Below are 17,300 nucleotides of genomic sequence, written 5' to 3'. Positions count from 1 at the left end.
CCTTTTCAGGGGTTTTCCACGTAAAAAACTCTGGTGTCTCTTATGAATGCTACACCCTCTCACTTATCTGATTGTGTGCTGGATCTTCGTACAATGCTAAGACATTAAACTATATTTCTCTACCGCCGCGAATACTCCAGGACGCAACAACCACTTTGATTTGGCAGACGGATTAGGACAACAAGATATTAATAACACTAATTAATTATTAAGTATGTTATAATTAAAATTATTAGGCTTATAATTTAATTTTGATGATTGGAAATGAGATAATTAACTAAAAAATTATTATAATATATTTATTAAAGTTAATTAAGACTTTATTTGGGATAGCATTCGTACTGCATAAAACAACTTTCTAGTATAAAATTTTCTAATTCAAGAATTTTTTTGTACTAAAAAGCTATTTTAGAAAACAACAAAAAAGCTGACCCAAACAAAATCTAAATATTTGTAACTACTTTATTACTGCTTTCTAAAACAACTTTCTAATACATAAATTTCAAATTCAAAAAATTTTATACTAAAAAGTTACTTCATAAAGCAATAAAAATGCTGCTATCCCAAACAGAACCTTAATTATGACTAATAAAATTTCTTATTGCTTAATCACAATAAGATGCCTATATAATTAATTAATTAATTAAATTGCACGACTAAATCATAAATAACTACTTAATTATGCTAATAAAAGAATAATTATATTTAATTTAATTATTAAGATTATAATATAAGCTATTTATGTTAATTAGTAAATAATTGGGCCAAAATAACAAATAATTAAGTAATATTTTAGGCTAATCATAAAGGCCCAAGCTCTTCACCTTCGCCACTCTATTCCGGCTTAAAGAGCTAAGTAGGCCTTTATTACGACTCAAGATCAATCCACATACAATTAGCAATTTGATTAGCTAAGATTCAATTCAAGTCCAGGTTAGCTTAGCAATTTGAAAGAAAACCAGGCTAAGTTCGAGTTGTATCGGGTTAGGCTCGGATCATCTCGCACATAATGACCAACTACTTGATCATTTATCGCACCCATTTTGGATCAAGTTGAACTGATCCAACACTACTTACATATTCTTGTGTTATGTTCGGCCCAAGTTTGCGTAAAATAGAGTGAGATTCCAGCTTAGATTTTCAACCCATTTAATAAACGTGTTAGATTTGTATTGCTTTAGATTTTAAGTTTATTAATGAATAAATATTGTATTATTCCAGCTTACAATAAAAGATTTTGATTCAAGCCCCTCGAAATTGAATGGGTGATGCGCCAGTTCAAATTAAGTATCTATAAACAGGGCGGATCCACCTTAAGCCCAGGGTGCCCCCGTGTTATTGTTAGGGAACGATGAACCAAATACAAAGAGAAATGTTAAAGAGAATACAAAATATCCTTACAACCAAAATTTGTTTCGGGGGCAGTGGACCCCCGACATATATGTGAAGCGTACAACGATCAAGGATATGAATAAATAGGGGTCGAGCCAATTACTTAAGTGGTAAATAAATGATAGTAGATAATGTGGGTGGCATAACTCTAATACCTATAATGGATTACTATATAAAGTTTTTCATGTCTATTTGCTTAATAAAAATAACAATAAATATGAATTGAATGTAACCTGAAATTTTTCTCATAAGAAGGATCATCTTGACTTGTCTTCCAGACTGCGAGAAATATGATCTCCTTCAATGTATCTAGTGGCCTGAGATATCACATAATGGGAAGCACTCCAAGAAGCGAAATAAGAAGACACTGAGAGTTGAACAACTGCTGGCACGGCATATGCTGCAATAATAATAATAATAAAGAGCAAAAACTTTCAACTAATATTTCCATTATCACAACTTTGATCAGAATAAATTTCAAAAAAATAAATTTGTTTTTATATGAATGTGATATATGACTAAACATTCAAATTTCATATTTACTCGACTCAAAATAAATTCAGTGCTTTTAAAACCATCATGATTAAATTTTGATTTGAATATTCTGACCAAAATGTTTTTTTTTTTTTCTATTTTAATTAGAATCATACTTGAAAGAATCAGGCTTCATTTGAGACAGCTTTCTTACAGCTTCTTAAAGTATTTTTGTACTAAAAAGCTGCTTTAACAAGCTATAAGAAAACCGTCCCAAACGAAGCCTTAGTCAGAAATAAAAAGAGTAGCAAGCAAATCATGGAAGCCTAATAAAAAAAAATGGGGGGTTAATCATTAGAACACAATCATCTACAAAAAATAGAGAAACACAAGCCACCAAATGGACAAAGGAACGGTATCGGCAACACAGTTTCTATTAGATATGACTAGAAATCCATTACTACCATTCAACTATTTATAAGTGATTTCTCACAAATTCATGAATTATGTTCCAAAAAGTCAACAGAAGTCTTCATTTCCATATCAATGACTTTTTTTTATCAATAATGCCAATTTCATGGTGCACACTGCCACAAACGTCCATTATATAAAGAAAAACATAAAAATAAGCACTTTTTGAAAATCCCAAGGAAAAGCTCATTTCCATGACAAATTGTAGTTTACCTCCAAATGCAGCACTAGCTCCAGAAAACAAAACGAGAGGTGGAACCTGTCAATAAAAAATAGGCATCTTGAATACTCATAATGAAGCAGATACATACAAGTTAAAATGATGGTTGAGAAATTATATGAAGTTTCATAACATAAATCACAGAAATCAAAATGCATACACATATGGGGAAAAGAAAACTAGCGGTTTCAAACTGCATGATTAAATATTTATTTAGGCTTTATTTGGGATGGCCTTCTTATTGCTTCTTAAAGCAGCTTTCTAGTACAAAAATTAAATTTTTTATACTAAAAAGCTGCTTTAAGAAGCAATAATAAAGCCGTTCCAAACGAAACTTTAATTAAATTATATGGACAATCAGATGCAAGTACCCACATGACACATGTTTTGGTACACAAAATTATAAAATAAGCAATTTGCGCAAATCTCATGCATTCATACCAATTTTGGTTAAGAAGCCTACCTAACATGAAACCAACGTACTCAAAATCAACAAAAAGAAATCGGAAAGTTCAAATAATATGCTAGCACTGCAAAATTTTGTCACCATGGAAAAAATAGGAATGAATCATCAAATTAACAATTTCTAATCTGACACCTGCATGCATAACTCATATTATATAGCAGGGTAGAATGCCATTGTGCTCCAATTGCAAAATACAGAGAGATAATAGATATATATAACACAATCAAACGATGTTAATTGCCTAGATTCCTAGCTTAAACTAGCTGTATGTCCTGAAAGAAAAGTAGCTTCATATAAAAGATAATTCAACCATCATCAGAATCTCTAGTAATTGAAACAAGATTTATGGGAGCAAAATCAAGATTTTTCATCAAGATCATTAGAATTGTTGAAGCAGGAGAATTAAAACCTTAAAATATAAAGTTCCATGACTTTTTACATAGGAAAAAACCTTGCAGTTCAAATTTACAATAATAAGAATGTAAAATTAATTATTTTTTCTGGAAATGAAATATAATATTCTATCTATTTGCTGCCATTAACCGGTAATACATCTTCCAGATCAAGTATATGAATACAAATAAACACAAAGCATTAATGGATGTTTTTAGGAATTTGACCACTATTCCTTTTTGAATGGCAGAGCAGAATGTCATTGTTAAAGTTATTGACATAGAATTTCATCCTTATCAAATCTCCATAAGATATAATTGAGATATGGTATTAATGGCAAATATTGGATTGACATTTGTAAATATATTATTAAATCACTAATGTGGGTTATGTGAGCTTTCATTGATTCTAACAGATAATGTGAAATTTTGTAGTATTTTGTAATTAATTATATGTTTTCAAGCTAATGTCTTGTTACAGCTATTAATACTATAGAAAAAGGAATTTTAAATCCCAAAACAGGAAGGAAGTAGAGAGAGAGGGGAGTGGTTATCATCTGAGAAAGAAGGAGAGGAGTTTTCTGGTGCTTGCAGAGAGGTATTCGATTTCTTCAACAGAAAAAAAAGGTGATATATTTTTAATTCCAACAAGAGAAAAATAACTCAGCTATCGCAGGGAAAAGCTCATTTGGACTCGGGAAACAAAGAAGAGAAGAGAGTAACCAGAGCAATGTCTTCTTCTCCCCGCTCAAACCTCCTCTTCATATCAGTATTTGTGTTCTCGCACAACCATTGACATAGATAAAACTGAATCTCTTCCATTATCTCTAATCTTATATAAAATGTAATCTCTTAATATACCTCTTTTGAGGCTTAATGGAATTATTTCATCTCTATGGGATCGATGATGTAGCTGAATCTCATTGACCCGCATAAATTTTTTATCTCTATTGTATTTGTTCTCATTGATTTTTGCTTGAAAATTTATTATAATCCTATCAAATAATATTAGAGTAGTAGTCCATAAAGCTTTTAGATCCAAGCATAAAGAAAAAGAAAATAAAAATCAATAAGTTTGATGGCCGAAAATTCAGGTTCAGAAAAATGCAAATAGAGGACTATATATGCCAAGGAAAGCCCCATCAACCACTGGAAGGAGTAAATCTGCAATCAATTGATCAGGAAATGTGGGAGCTAATGAACATACAAGCTCTATGAATTGATAACTAATCCCTCCCTATGAATGTCCCATTCAACATCCTCAACAATATTATTACAGTGGGCATCATGAAGGTGCTCTCCAATATGTAAGAAAATCTACCACAATCAATAAGGTATATAAAATGATAAAATTCTTTAATCTTATGATATCAAAAGGAGCTTCACATCAACGAAATCAAAACATAAATGCTTTAAGTCTACTTTCATCATAATCCTGAATGATGGGACAATGTTGAGAAGGCCAACAAAAATTCTTCTAAATTGACCATTATGAATTTAAATAAAATTAGATATCTCAACCTCAACAAGACATCACACATCACAAAAATAGGCGGCGCATCAACATTTGTTTTAAATATCAATAATAGAAGCATACTTCCTGGAAAAAACAACAAAGGGAGAGGCAAATAAAAATATTGTGATAAGAACCATTAATCAAATCACAAAATAGAATCAAATCCCAAGATTATGTTGGTACTATGATAAGTCTAGACTTATAATGAAAGAGCGTGGGAAGAAGAAGCATGAAAAAGACCAAAAGCCAAATAAAGTAACAATGAACACTGCCATGGAAGATACTCATGATACATTGATACTCAATGAAATCATTCCAATGGAGATAAATATTAGTCACAAGTGCATCTTTTCCTTCATCAAACAAGTATCTAATAATGAACTACTACACAAATAACTATGAAAAATTTTTCATTCTTCTTCAAAAACAGATAGACTCTCATTTGGAATCCTTCGATAGCAAGGGAAAAAAAATAAGCACAATAACAAAAACATTTCTCTCCATGCCCAACATTCATTTGTGCAACAAATAGCTTTCTTTATCAATCATTGCAGTTGCAGGTGAATCTCACGAAATCACGTAATTTTATTTCCTATGTTTGTTTTCTCGTCTTTAGTTGATTTTCGCTTGACTACACTCACATCACCAATCACTCGGTTGAGTGATAATATTTGATCTCTAATGTTAAGGTTCATTATTCAAACCATTGCAAAAAACAAAAAGCAAGCCACCTAAGCACAACCCACAAATTTTTTTGAGAGTTTCAATCAAACCAAACCATAAAACAAAATCCAAATCACAACAATAAGCATGTAGAAAACTCTCACCCCTACAGCCACATGTAGCCACTTTGGTCCCTTCACATGTTTCTGAATGAATGGAATACCTGAAGGGAACACATAAAGCGATAAATCAACCACAAAGACCTTAACTTCTACAAATTCAATAAAGTTCCAGCAGAACCATACCCTTGTTGAATCCGTGAACTGCACTAAGCATGGCACTGATGCCTGAACCAATCTATTCAACAACAAAGCCATTCAACCAAATTCATGAGAAACTCATATCAACGAATAAAGCAGTCAAATCTATAATCGTAATTGAAGGATAAATGTCCCAAAGAATATCATATACCACGGCGGTTGCATCATGCAGAACCGGAGTAATAGTCCACTTCTCTTTTTGCTGCATTAAAGCAAAACCCCATGATCAACAAATTTCCTTCTTCTTTTTTTAATTTGCCAATATTAAAGAGACATTGAAAAGAAATTCCAATCAACAAGGTAAGAATTTATCATGATTAAAATAGAATACAGTAAAAAATCAAGCAACGAGTCTGCCAAAACAAATTAAAATAATAACAGCAGGAGGTTTGAGAGCGAGCGAGCGAGCGAGCGAGAGAGAGAGAGACCGAATTAGGGTTTACGAGGGAGAGGCATCGAGGGCAACGAGCAGTGCCAAGGCCGGGATTGATGGTGGGGTCGTGGTAGAGATTGCCGGAACGGAGCTTCTCCTCGTATACCTCTCTGGTTCCCATCGCCTTCGGCTCCTCAGCTTGTTCGCCGTTGATCCGAAAAAAATAAACCTAGTGCTTTTTTTTTCTTTTTTTTTTTCTTTCCTTTTTTTCAAGAAAAAAAATAGTATATATAGATTATATTATATGTTGTCAATTGGCGGCTCATAAATTTTCCTATTTAAAAAGGCATCCTATTTTTAAGTGTAATTATAAATTTTTTATCAAAATATTAAAATATACAAATCATCATAATAAATACATATCATGAAAAATAAAAAATATTCATTTTGCTTATTTAATTGGAGAAATATATTCAAAAATTAGATTCAAATAATGGCAAAAAAAGAGAAAACTTAGAATATAAACTTATGATTTGAAGTTGATAGTAGAGTTTTGTGAGTTTAAGAGGATGTCGAGATGTAGGAAACAAGACTTATGTTCTCTAGTTTGGTTGAGAGCTTAGTGAAAGTATTTAGAATGGTTTTTAGGCTTAGTTTGCTATATTATTAGTCTTCAAGGATGCTAATGACATGGAGGAAGAGATTTTAACAGTTTGGAGTACGTAGTCAGGAGAAGTAATATAAAGATAACTATCTAAAACTACTTGAAGCCATTAACAACCGAGTAAAATTAAGAGTAATTTCCACCAAAATATTTTATTCATCCATGAAAAATTGTAAAGTATTTTAGTCCATATTTATAGCCATTATGAGGAGAGATTATTAGGTGCGGAGTGCAGACAGGGAGAACCGTCCGCACAAGCATTGGGAACCTAGAGGTACCGGCACTGGGTACCACTAGGTACCTAGTGCTTGTGCGGACGGTGCGCACTCCGCACCTAATAATTTTTCTATTATGAGACTCTTGGGAAACCCCTTTTAGAGAAAAAAATAGAAGAAAAAAAATGAGGTTGGTTACCATAGACCTGCATTGGCTACCCATATCCACACCCACCCATTTACCCACCCATAAACAATTGGTATGGGTGGGGTACGGGTACGTGCATGATCTCATGGGTGGGTATCGATTGGTACTCAACATCGTAGCATAAATTAATTTACATTGCTAATCATCGTATGTTTTATATTACTGCAATCCTTACTATGCAATGTGCAACACTAAACTGCGCTGTGACCATGATAAATTCTGATATGTGACTTGAAAGATTGTAATTAGTGCAAAGGGAACAAGCCGTAAAGCCATCAATCCGTGGCAAAAGTCACCATTCGAAGCCCGTCCACATAAAGCATGGGTACCCAACAAGGACCCCATATAGGGCTTTGTTGGTTACCATTAATGAAGAAGAGTTTTCAATCACCTGTTTACAATACTTCAACTATACCAAAAAATATAACTAGCCATAAAAATTTTGGATAAAAAATAAAATACAAATTATACTTAAAATATTCTAAATTATAGGTTTTACCATTATAATTGGACCTATTCTTAGTTCTTTTCCTTAAGTTTTGATCTTACTTATAATTGATAACTTTTGGAAGGATGCTTTGGAGAATCCTCTTACAAAAGTGATTGTGACGCCACAAATAATTGTATATTTTATCCTTTAATAATATCAACCAGTGCTAACTAATTCCATTAATAATAAAATACTAATTAACAAAAGCAACTTCTATTAATCAAAATATTTAATCTGCATCCGTGTTCATTCCTCCAAAATCATATACACTAGTAAGAAGTCTTACAAAAATCTCATACTGCCTTCCCCTCTCCTGAGTACAAAAGAATAACTAAAAGATAAAAATAATAGTAAAACTTGAGTATTCCTATATCTGATCAGACTCGTACTCTTGATCCTCTTTCCTAAGTTGAAATTATTAAACCACATCTAATTTGCTTAAAAGCCTAACAGGTTACTAAAATGCTACTACTGAACTCAAAACATGAAAAAGAAGAAGTATGCATGTAATCACTCAAATCATAGCAATACAATCATATAATAATTAATGAATCTGTGTAGAAGCAGTAAAACACATGCAGTAATAATATAACCTATAAAACAATAAAACTAGTACAATACAGAGGCCAATAAACTATATAGATATGCAAACTCGTAAACCGACGTGGAGCCGAAATAATAAAGCATAAAGTAATCATTCTTAAATTGTGACAATGTTATCTAATCAATAAAGAACTTATATAAATAAAAAAAATTGCCGCATAAGACTATCAAATTAATTCATAACAATAGCAATACATCACCGCTATTTTAAGATTACATTGTTCCTTATCAATAAATGTCACTATCCATATACAACTTACGTTATCTTCATAGAAAATATTTTTGTACCGTCAATCATTTGCTCCATTTTTTTGTGAAATTTCAACCAAGTTGTATATCTTATTTACATTCTCCTTCACGCAATTTAGGAATATTGATACTTGAATTTTATATAAAAAATAAGTCATCAACATATTAATTTCTTTTTCGTTTGAATATGGTTAAGACATAAATCAAATCATATTCAAACAATTAGTGAGATCATATTATCTGATCATAGTTCAAGTAATGGTCAAATAAGATTGTCTTTAATACCGTAGAACAGGGTCTGAGCAAAGTTTAAGCATATGTTTGAATAAGTACCAAAACATACTCTTTGATACTCTGTCTAGCTCTATGCCAAAGCTTCATCAAAATAACCTAATATATGATATATGATAGAAATGACAACAAAAATAATACACATATATGTTGAAGTCATCAATGTATAAAGAAATATTCAATTTCATCGGTATAATCCCTATTGAGTGAAGAAACCTCGAGTGAAGGTATTATAATGATAGAGATGTAAAAAGTCAAAGCAAGAAAGTCAAGATGTAATTATATATATATATATATATATATATTATATATGTAATGATTTATTATACTTCCAGGGTATTAAATATCAAAATTGACGAAATTTGACCTTTGAGAGTACTCTATCTAAAGACTCAACCTTCCACCACCGCGGGTTTAAATTCTTAAGCTGAAATAGGTCGTCAATCGTCCTTTTCTTATTTTTTATTATTTGGCGGCTTCTTAGCCGTTCTTATCCAAGAGTCTGAAAACAACTCCTTGCATGGTTGAAGCTTAGTCCTAAGTTCAGGGTTCAGTATGTGATGCGTTGGGTATTTCTTAATTGGGCCTAGTCCCATAGAAAGTCTCGATCGTAAAGCCGAGCCCGCCACGTAAACCAAAAATCAACGGTCAAAAACATCCGAACCTTCCTCTAGAATTGCTACTTCCGCGAAGAAATTTCCAGGTGGCTAAATCGATGGAGGGAAGGGTAGACACGTCATTTTGGCCTTCTAGAAGCTCAATAGAGAGGGCAGCTTTGGCGGCTCCGTACCAAGCCATGGCATAAAATCCTGTCCCAAATCCTTATAACCAATCAACACACATACAATTCGAGAAGAATGAGGATTTTTTTATAGGAGACAAAAATATAAAATACAATAAAAAGGGGCATTTATATCACATTTTTTTTTGTGATATTTGGCAAAGAGGTTATTTTTTAAATGACTTATATATGATAATGATAGAATTATTACTGAATAAATATTTTTTTAAAAAAAATGTAATAAATATTGTTATAAATTTATAGTAAGTTTATGACTATAATATAAAAATTATAAAATATATATTTTTAATGTAATTTATCAGCTTCATAATCTATCGATTACTATTGATTTTTTTTTTTTGTATAAATGTATCAATAATTGTTTAAATAAGTTCGTATGTTGATCTTCGAAAAAAAATCAAGTTGATTACATAAATTCTTAAGTTCACTTTGATTGGCCCGCTTATCAGAGCCATATGCCTGTTAAACTTCGGGCATAGGAGATGTAATGCACAAATATGTCTATTAGATAACGTCTTAAGAAACATGATTGTGGCAACTGAAAATCGTAACGCAATTTTTTTTGGGCAAAATTTTCTTATGCGACGATAAGACTCTGATATGACAATAACCCAGTTAAAGTAAAACTGAGAAACTACTCGTCAACCTCGCGTAACCACTCAATTTAGAGTTTTTCCACAATAACAGCATAATACTCTCTTCCTCTAGTAACTCATTGCTACCTAATAGTACTCCCACCATATATATATATATATTATATACCTATATTTTATATATATATATATATAATATATATAAATAATTATATATATATATATATATTATATATTATCATGACCCATACTTGAGAAGGGTAAAGTCATGACGGATCTATCAAAGACTAGAGGATTTTTAGTCAACCCTACCCAATTAACAAAAGAATCTATTAGATTGAGTTGTAAGCCTAATTTGTCTCATAAAACTTGCCGGAAATAAAAAATGACTCATCTAAACAAGTTGAGATATAAAATATAAAATAAATAAATTAAGCTTTTAAAGTGACTTAGTATATCATTGCATAAGACAATTAGGCTATATATATAATATATATAATATATATAGTATTAATTATATATAGTAATATATATATATATATATATATATATATATATATTATTATTTGAAAATATATGCGTGCTCAAGGGCATATTCATGCAAATGATATTAAGAGTTTGTTTGGGATGACAATGCTTTATAAAGTTAATTGTAAAATTACTATAGATAAAATAACTTTCTTATTAAGATTGCAGAAAGTAGGTTTTCACCACAAAATTTTTTAAAAAATAGTAAGAAAATAATAAGAAAGCAATATCTAAACAAAATTATAATTGTTGTCAGAAAAACAAAGCAGCTAGAAAATTGTTCCAAACACACCCTAAGTATTACTTATACAAAAATCAAGTCTTTGCAACGCTTTTTCTAACCTACAGTAGCAGTTTAAGCACCTGCGAAATTATTTGCAATGGTTTAGAAACCGTTGTACATCTGCTGCATTTGCGTTCGTTGTAAAGGCTTTAGCTGTGGTTTAGAAACCACTAATGTGGGAAAGCTTTAGCAGCACTTTTAGCAGGGATTAAAATAGATGTTAATATATATATATATATATATATATATAATGCAAAAAAACAAAATTTCAGCTGATTAAATAAATACATAAGCAATTTCAAATAGATGCACAAGCAATTTCGAATGGATGATTGAACATATATTGAGTGAAAAGAATACTAAGTAGTTCTCAATAGCTAATACAAGGGCTTAAAATCCTGTTATTGAATGTTGCAAAAAATATCAATTTTTAATAAGAAAATTAGCAGCGGCGAAAACATCGCCGCTTATAACTATCTATAGCGGCGATTATCTGTCGCAGAAACATCTAATCTTTGATAGGGACATGTTGAGTTATATATGTTGGATCGGAGGTCAGAAAGCCCTCCCAAATGTGGTCATACAATCCCATTAAAATCACGTCATTATCTTATTCATTACTACTAACAAGACATCATAATAAAATCCAACCAACACAGAGTATATGGGCACAAAGCAAAAATTGCTAATCTAGATTCGACCAATGCATTTGGTCAAGCTAAACAAAAGCAATTTCTAGGCTACCATGTTGGATCCTATAGAGAAATAGGTGTAGCATATCCCCATATTAGAGAAATGAAGATCATTAAAGTTTTTTGATTAATTGGATTATATAAAACAATCACTAATTAAACATAAACACTATTTAGAAAAATAATTATCATAATTGCTCACTAACAATATTAACAAGTGGCTGATTTAAAAATTTTTTAAAGTAAAATAAATTAATTATTTGTATCTCTCTCAGGAGAATGTAAAAGCATTTGAATATTACTCTATATATTATAGAAAAATATGACCTTTTTAATTTTTGTCCACTTCTAGAAGCCGCCTATTTGAACTTTGCGAGAAGCTGCCAATTTGAGCTTTACGAGAAGCTGCCGGTCAGCTTTGACCACTTACGAAATTTCCACGGTTTGACTGTAGGCCATCCTTTCTTGCTGCAAAAGAAATGATAATTCTAAAAGAAAATGTGACTTTTTATTGGACAAATCTCTTTAAAATATTTATTTGTGCAATTACTCTTTAAAACATCGTTGAGGTTAAAAAGCTTAAAAACATTTAATATTTGTATTTCTAACCTCACTTGTAATAAAATGCCTCACCAATAGAAAAAATTATTATGTGCAGATATTGAATGTCGTTTAGAGGCCAATCAAAATGCACCACGTCACCCATGTGCTCGGTACCGCGGCTTGGTACCACTAACGTGGTGCATTCTGGTTGATATCTTGAGTTTAAGGTTTCGTTTGGAACAATTTTTTTATTGATTTATTTTTTAGACGAGAATTATAATTTTTATTTGTCCACTTTTTTTCATTGCTTTTAAAAAAAACTTTCGTATCACGTACTTGCTTTCTATAATATTTTCAAAAATGTATTTTATTTACAACAAATTTACAAAGTGGTAAAAAAAGCCGTCTAAATGAAGCCTAAAATTTTGTTCATGACAACTTTTGAGCACAACTTTTCATTATTTTCAAAAAAATTTTGTACTAAAAAAATTGTTTTTAAAAATAATAAAAAAAATATCCCAAATAAAATATAAGTAATGTTGAAATTAATTTTGAAAGACTTAAAGATTCCAATGAACAATATGTGAATATAATGCCTTTCTCATTATGAGGTATTTGGTCCAAAAAATATTTCATTGAATATTAGTTCAAATGGATGCTTCAAGAGAGATAAAAAAATAAAATTTCTAAAAAAATAATATAAAATATTCAATTTTTATTATTTATAAAAATAAGAATCTCTTGCATCCATATTTTTAAATTTTAATCTAAATATAAAAAAAAATATATAAATAAAATATCTTATTGTGTTAAAAAAAATTCTAATAATAAATCTATTCTTCAAATTCAACTCCCAATTCTTCTCCACAGAACTCTCCAGAATTTCTTCAGTTTCCCTCCTCTTCTTAAACCCCTCCGGTCACCTTCTTCCTCCACGACCCACTGGATTACCCCAACCATCCCTTCTTTCTTCCCTTCCAATCTTCCTCACACGAAGCCCTAATCTCCATCACCTCTCTTCCTGCGCCATTTTCTTCAACCTCCAAGCAAAGAAACCAAACCCATGGGCACGCTTATAGGACATGTGGCCCCTGGCTTCGGGTTCCTCCTGATAGGTCTCTGGCACCTCTACAATCACACCAAGCTCTACTCCCTCCACCCCAGAAGCTACCGCTTCTTCCCCTGGTTCCCAGCCGCCAAACTCCGCCACCTCGAGCTTTTCCTCATCGCCGCCGGCAGCTGCGCTTCCATTGCCATGGAACTCTTCATAGGCCCGCAACGACACCAACCCCTCGATCCAGATCTCACAATCCCCTCTAACCACCTCCACAACTTCGAACACGCCTCCATCTCCCTCACTTTCCTCCTCTACGCTGCATTTGCCTTTACCTTCGACCGGACCCGACCCGCCCGACCCGCCGCCGAACCTCTAACAATCCTCGCCGCCTCCGCCGCCTTCGCACAGCAACTCTTCCTCTTCCATCTCCACTCCTCCGATCACATGGGGGTTGAGGGACAGTACCATTGGCTTCTCCAGCTCGTCATCGCCGTCTCCCTTATAACAACCCTGATGGGAATCGGATACCCTAGAAGTTTCTCCGTCGGATTCGTGCGATCCGTGAGCATTGGATTCCAAGGGATTTGGTTCATTGTAATGGGCTACGCTCTGTGGACGCCGGCGCTGATCCCTAAGGGATGTTTTATGAACGAAGAGGACGGCCATTACGTGGTTCGATGCAGCAGCGATGAAGCTCTACACAGAGCCAAGTCACTGGCGAACATTGAGTTCAGCTGGAGCTTAGCGGCCGTGGTAAGCTTATCTCTGCTTTTCTACCTTTTATTGAGTAGCAGGTATGTGGAGAAGATGGAGTACAGTTCGATTGCTAAGTCTACAGGGGAGATGGAGACGGAGGAGATGGATTTAGAGGAGGAGAGGAGTAGCTTTTTGAGCTTGGGGAAGGCGATGAGAAACGTAGACCTGGAGAGGTGAGAGATTAAAGGTTGGATTTAGGGGAATTAAGCAAGTTAATTACTATGATTTGCTGGTATTGAATGTAAATAGAAAAGGGAGTGTTGGTGTAACAAATTTTATTTCAAAGGTTAAGTGTATAATATATTAAATGATTTATTTCATAATTATTTGATGAATTTTATACTATTTGTGGATTACTTTTTATTTTTTATTTATTCAAAATTTGAGATCTGATAACAACAATGTAAATATAATAAATTTTTATAGGAATTAAATTGGTGCTTAAATTTAATAAAATTGGAGGTTAAAAAAAATCTTGAAACATCATGAAAAAAAAAATTAACATTTTGCAATTTGTTTTTTTGACATTTTGATTGCTTAAATCATGATTTAGATTTTGTTTGGAACGATTTTTTTACTGTTTCTTAAAAGAATTTTTTAGTACAAATATTTAAATTTTTATAATAAAAAGTTGCTTCAAAAAGCAATAAAAAAATAGTCCCAAATAAAATCTTAATGGTTTGAAAATGACTAAAAAACTGATCGTATTCATGATTGGGGGCCCCCTATCAACGGGTTGACAAACTTTGTAATTTTTTTTTAATTAATTTGACTGTTAAAATTTGGGTTAATCACCATTGATTTTATAGTGAGATTAAGGCTTCGTTTGGGATGGTTTTTTTATTAGTTTTCAAAATAAAGTTTTAGTACAAAAGTTAATTTTTTTGTACTAAAACTCGGTTTTGAGAATCAATAAAAAAGTTATTCCAAACGAAGCCTCATTTGAGACTTTTTTATTTACTATTTCTTAAAATAATTTTTTAATAAAATTTTGATATAAAAAACTGATTTGAAGAACAATAAAAGGAACTTTTATTACATCTAGTGAAAGTACGCTCATTTACGTTCGGTTTTAGACCAAAACAGCGCAATACCGAGTTTTTTGAAAAAACTCGGTACAACTCGGTACTCAATACTCGGTATTGCATTTTTTTTACCTAGAACCGAACGTAGAGGAGCGTACGTTCACCGGATAAAATAAAAGTTTCAATAAAAGAGTCATCTCAAACAAAAGCTAAGAGATATGATCTGAATCATCCACTGAGACATTATTGGCGACAATTATCGCGAGGTAGGTTAGGTCAATTTGAATTTGGGTTAAAAAAAGACAACATATTCTTATAATAATTTAATATTCTGATTAAGGTAGATTAGTTGTTAATGATAAATAGTTATCATAAATGACTATTGTACCTCACCCACATAGAATATAATTCATGAATAAATAATTTGCCTGAATTAAAATATTTTAAACAATTATCTTACCATCAAATAATCTTCATTTTTTTGAAAATCACGCATATCACTATCAATTAATTACATTAAAGAAAATAAATAACTTTAATCTTACGTGGTTACGTTCCTGATAATAACATCCAAATTTTAATTACGTAGAAAATGATAATTCTCCTCTCAATCCATAAAAAAGAGCAGGTTTTTTAATCAATTTAGGTTTCATTTTGGACGTTTTCTTGCTGGTTCTTAAAGCAAAAGCAAGAAAGTCCCCAAACAAAGCCTTAGAATAAGTAAATTATCGAACTATAAGCTCAAGTTTCCTTGTTGCCATGATTTATAAACAAAGAAGCCAAAAGAACAACAAAATCCTAAGTTTTTTTTGGAAGAGAGTTTTCTTGAATTTAGGTAAAAAAGCAAGAAACAAAGCAAGAAATCTTATGTCTTGTTTAAGACTGCTTAATTTTTCCTTCTATGCTTTGAAATGACAAAATTGTTTTTTGTTCTTATTTGTATGTGACGCTTTTGTAAAACTTTTTTTTACTGAACTTCATTTTTATACTCTTTTCAAAAGCTTTTTAGTCCGTTAGAAATCTCAGTTCTCTCAAAAAAATATATATATATATATTAAAACTACTTTCTACAAAAGGATAAATTATTTTGTGCGGAGATAGGATGCAGAACATCGTCCGGAGCCACGTCAGCAGTGCCGAGCGGTAAGGAGAAGTACCGAGTAAGGGATGATGTGACACATTCTTGTTGGTCTCCGAAATAATAATTAATCCTACAAAAGGCATAGGGTAAACAAACAAAACTTCATTCTATTTTGCTGCTATTTGTGGACAAAGTGTGTTTTTGAACTTTGTAAAATTAAATCAAGATAGAGATTATTAGTATATTGAATTTGTTCCTTATGTTAATTTTATTCTTGTATTAATCTTAGAAGTTGAGAGGTGTGCTCTCTCCCTCTCCACCACCTTCGTTCATTCTCTTGAAACAACCATTCGACCACTGTTGTGTCCTGGAGTATTCGCGGCAGTAGAGAAATATATAGTTTAACGTCTTAGCATTGTACGAAGATCCAGCACACAATCAGATAAGTGAGAGGGTGTAGCATTCATAAGAGACACCAGAGTTTTTACGTGGAAACCCCTAAAAAGGGGAAAAAACCACGGGGCCTGGCTCAGTTTGAATGAATCCACTAGTATTTGTAGTCGATTACAAATGAGGCCCTTCCTTGGGAGAAGGCCTTGGCTTGAAGTCACAAATGTACATCATATAGAGTGCATTACATGGAGGGAGTTACAATAATGTGTTTGTTTTGTCGGCACGACCATAGTCGATATGATGGAGGTCGGAAAGACCATTGTCTAGTGATGGAGGTCGGAAAGACCATAGTAGGCGACAGAGGACAGAAGGACCGTAGTCTGCATGAGATCGGGGTTGGAAAGACTGTTGTCTGTTGATGGAGGTCGGAAGGACCATAGTAGGCGACGAATGTCAGAAGGACCGTAGTTGGCATGAGACCGAGGTCATAAAAACAATTGCCTGTTGATGGAGGTCGGAAGGACCATAGTAGGCGACGAA

General features: G+C 32.4%; 2 protein-coding genes across 2 annotated transcripts; one reads left to right on the top strand and one right to left on the bottom strand.

Annotated features, from left to right (window-relative positions):
* Window positions 1-1,290: 1,290 nt before the first annotated feature.
* On the bottom strand, window positions 1,291-6,550 carry LOC110096597. Its single transcript, XM_020822634.2, has 6 exons — window positions 6,343-6,550; window positions 6,066-6,116; window positions 5,900-5,951; window positions 5,759-5,817; window positions 2,551-2,596; window positions 1,291-1,792 (listed from the first exon to the last, which is right to left on the bottom strand). The coding sequence occupies exons 1-6, from the start codon at window positions 6,466-6,468 to the stop codon at window positions 1,650-1,652; spliced, it is 477 nt and encodes a 158-aa protein (XP_020678293.1). The 5' UTR covers window positions 6,469-6,550; the 3' UTR covers window positions 1,291-1,649.
* Window positions 6,551-13,325: 6,775 nt separating this feature from the next.
* Window positions 13,326-14,541, top strand: LOC110096598 (transmembrane protein 45A-like). The gene has a single exon (XM_020822635.2). It carries the CDS (start codon window positions 13,512-13,514, stop codon window positions 14,436-14,438), a length of 927 nt encoding a protein of 308 aa, XP_020678294.1. The 5' UTR covers window positions 13,326-13,511; the 3' UTR covers window positions 14,439-14,541.
* The last annotated feature ends 2,759 nt before the right edge of the window (window positions 14,542-17,300 follow it).

The sequence above is a fragment of the Dendrobium catenatum genome, unplaced genomic scaffold (genome assembly GCF_001605985.2).
Source record: "Dendrobium catenatum unplaced genomic scaffold, ASM160598v2 fragScaff_scaffold_664, whole genome shotgun sequence".
Classification (NCBI taxonomy): Eukaryota; Viridiplantae; Streptophyta; class Magnoliopsida; order Asparagales; family Orchidaceae; genus Dendrobium; species Dendrobium catenatum.
This window is presented reverse-complemented; position numbering and strand designations above follow the sequence as displayed.

Bases quoted from the DNA above. Each gene is read 5' to 3' on its own strand.
- LOC110096597 (XM_020822634.2), bottom strand. From the start codon at position 6,468: ATGGGAACCAGAGAGGTATACGAGGAGAAGCTCCGTTCCGGCAATCTC. The intron at 6,117-6,342 runs GTCTCTCTCTCT...GCTTTAATGCAG, and splicing joins CCCTCGTAAACCCTAATTCG to CAAAAAGAGAAGTGGACTAT. The intron at 1,793-2,550 runs GTAAACTACAAT...TTATTATTGCAG, and splicing joins AGCTAGTGCTGCATTTGGAG to CATATGCCGTGCCAGCAGTT.
- LOC110096598 (XM_020822635.2), top strand. From the start codon at position 13,512: ATGGGCACGCTTATAGGACATGTGGCCCCTGGCTTCGGGTTCCTCCTG.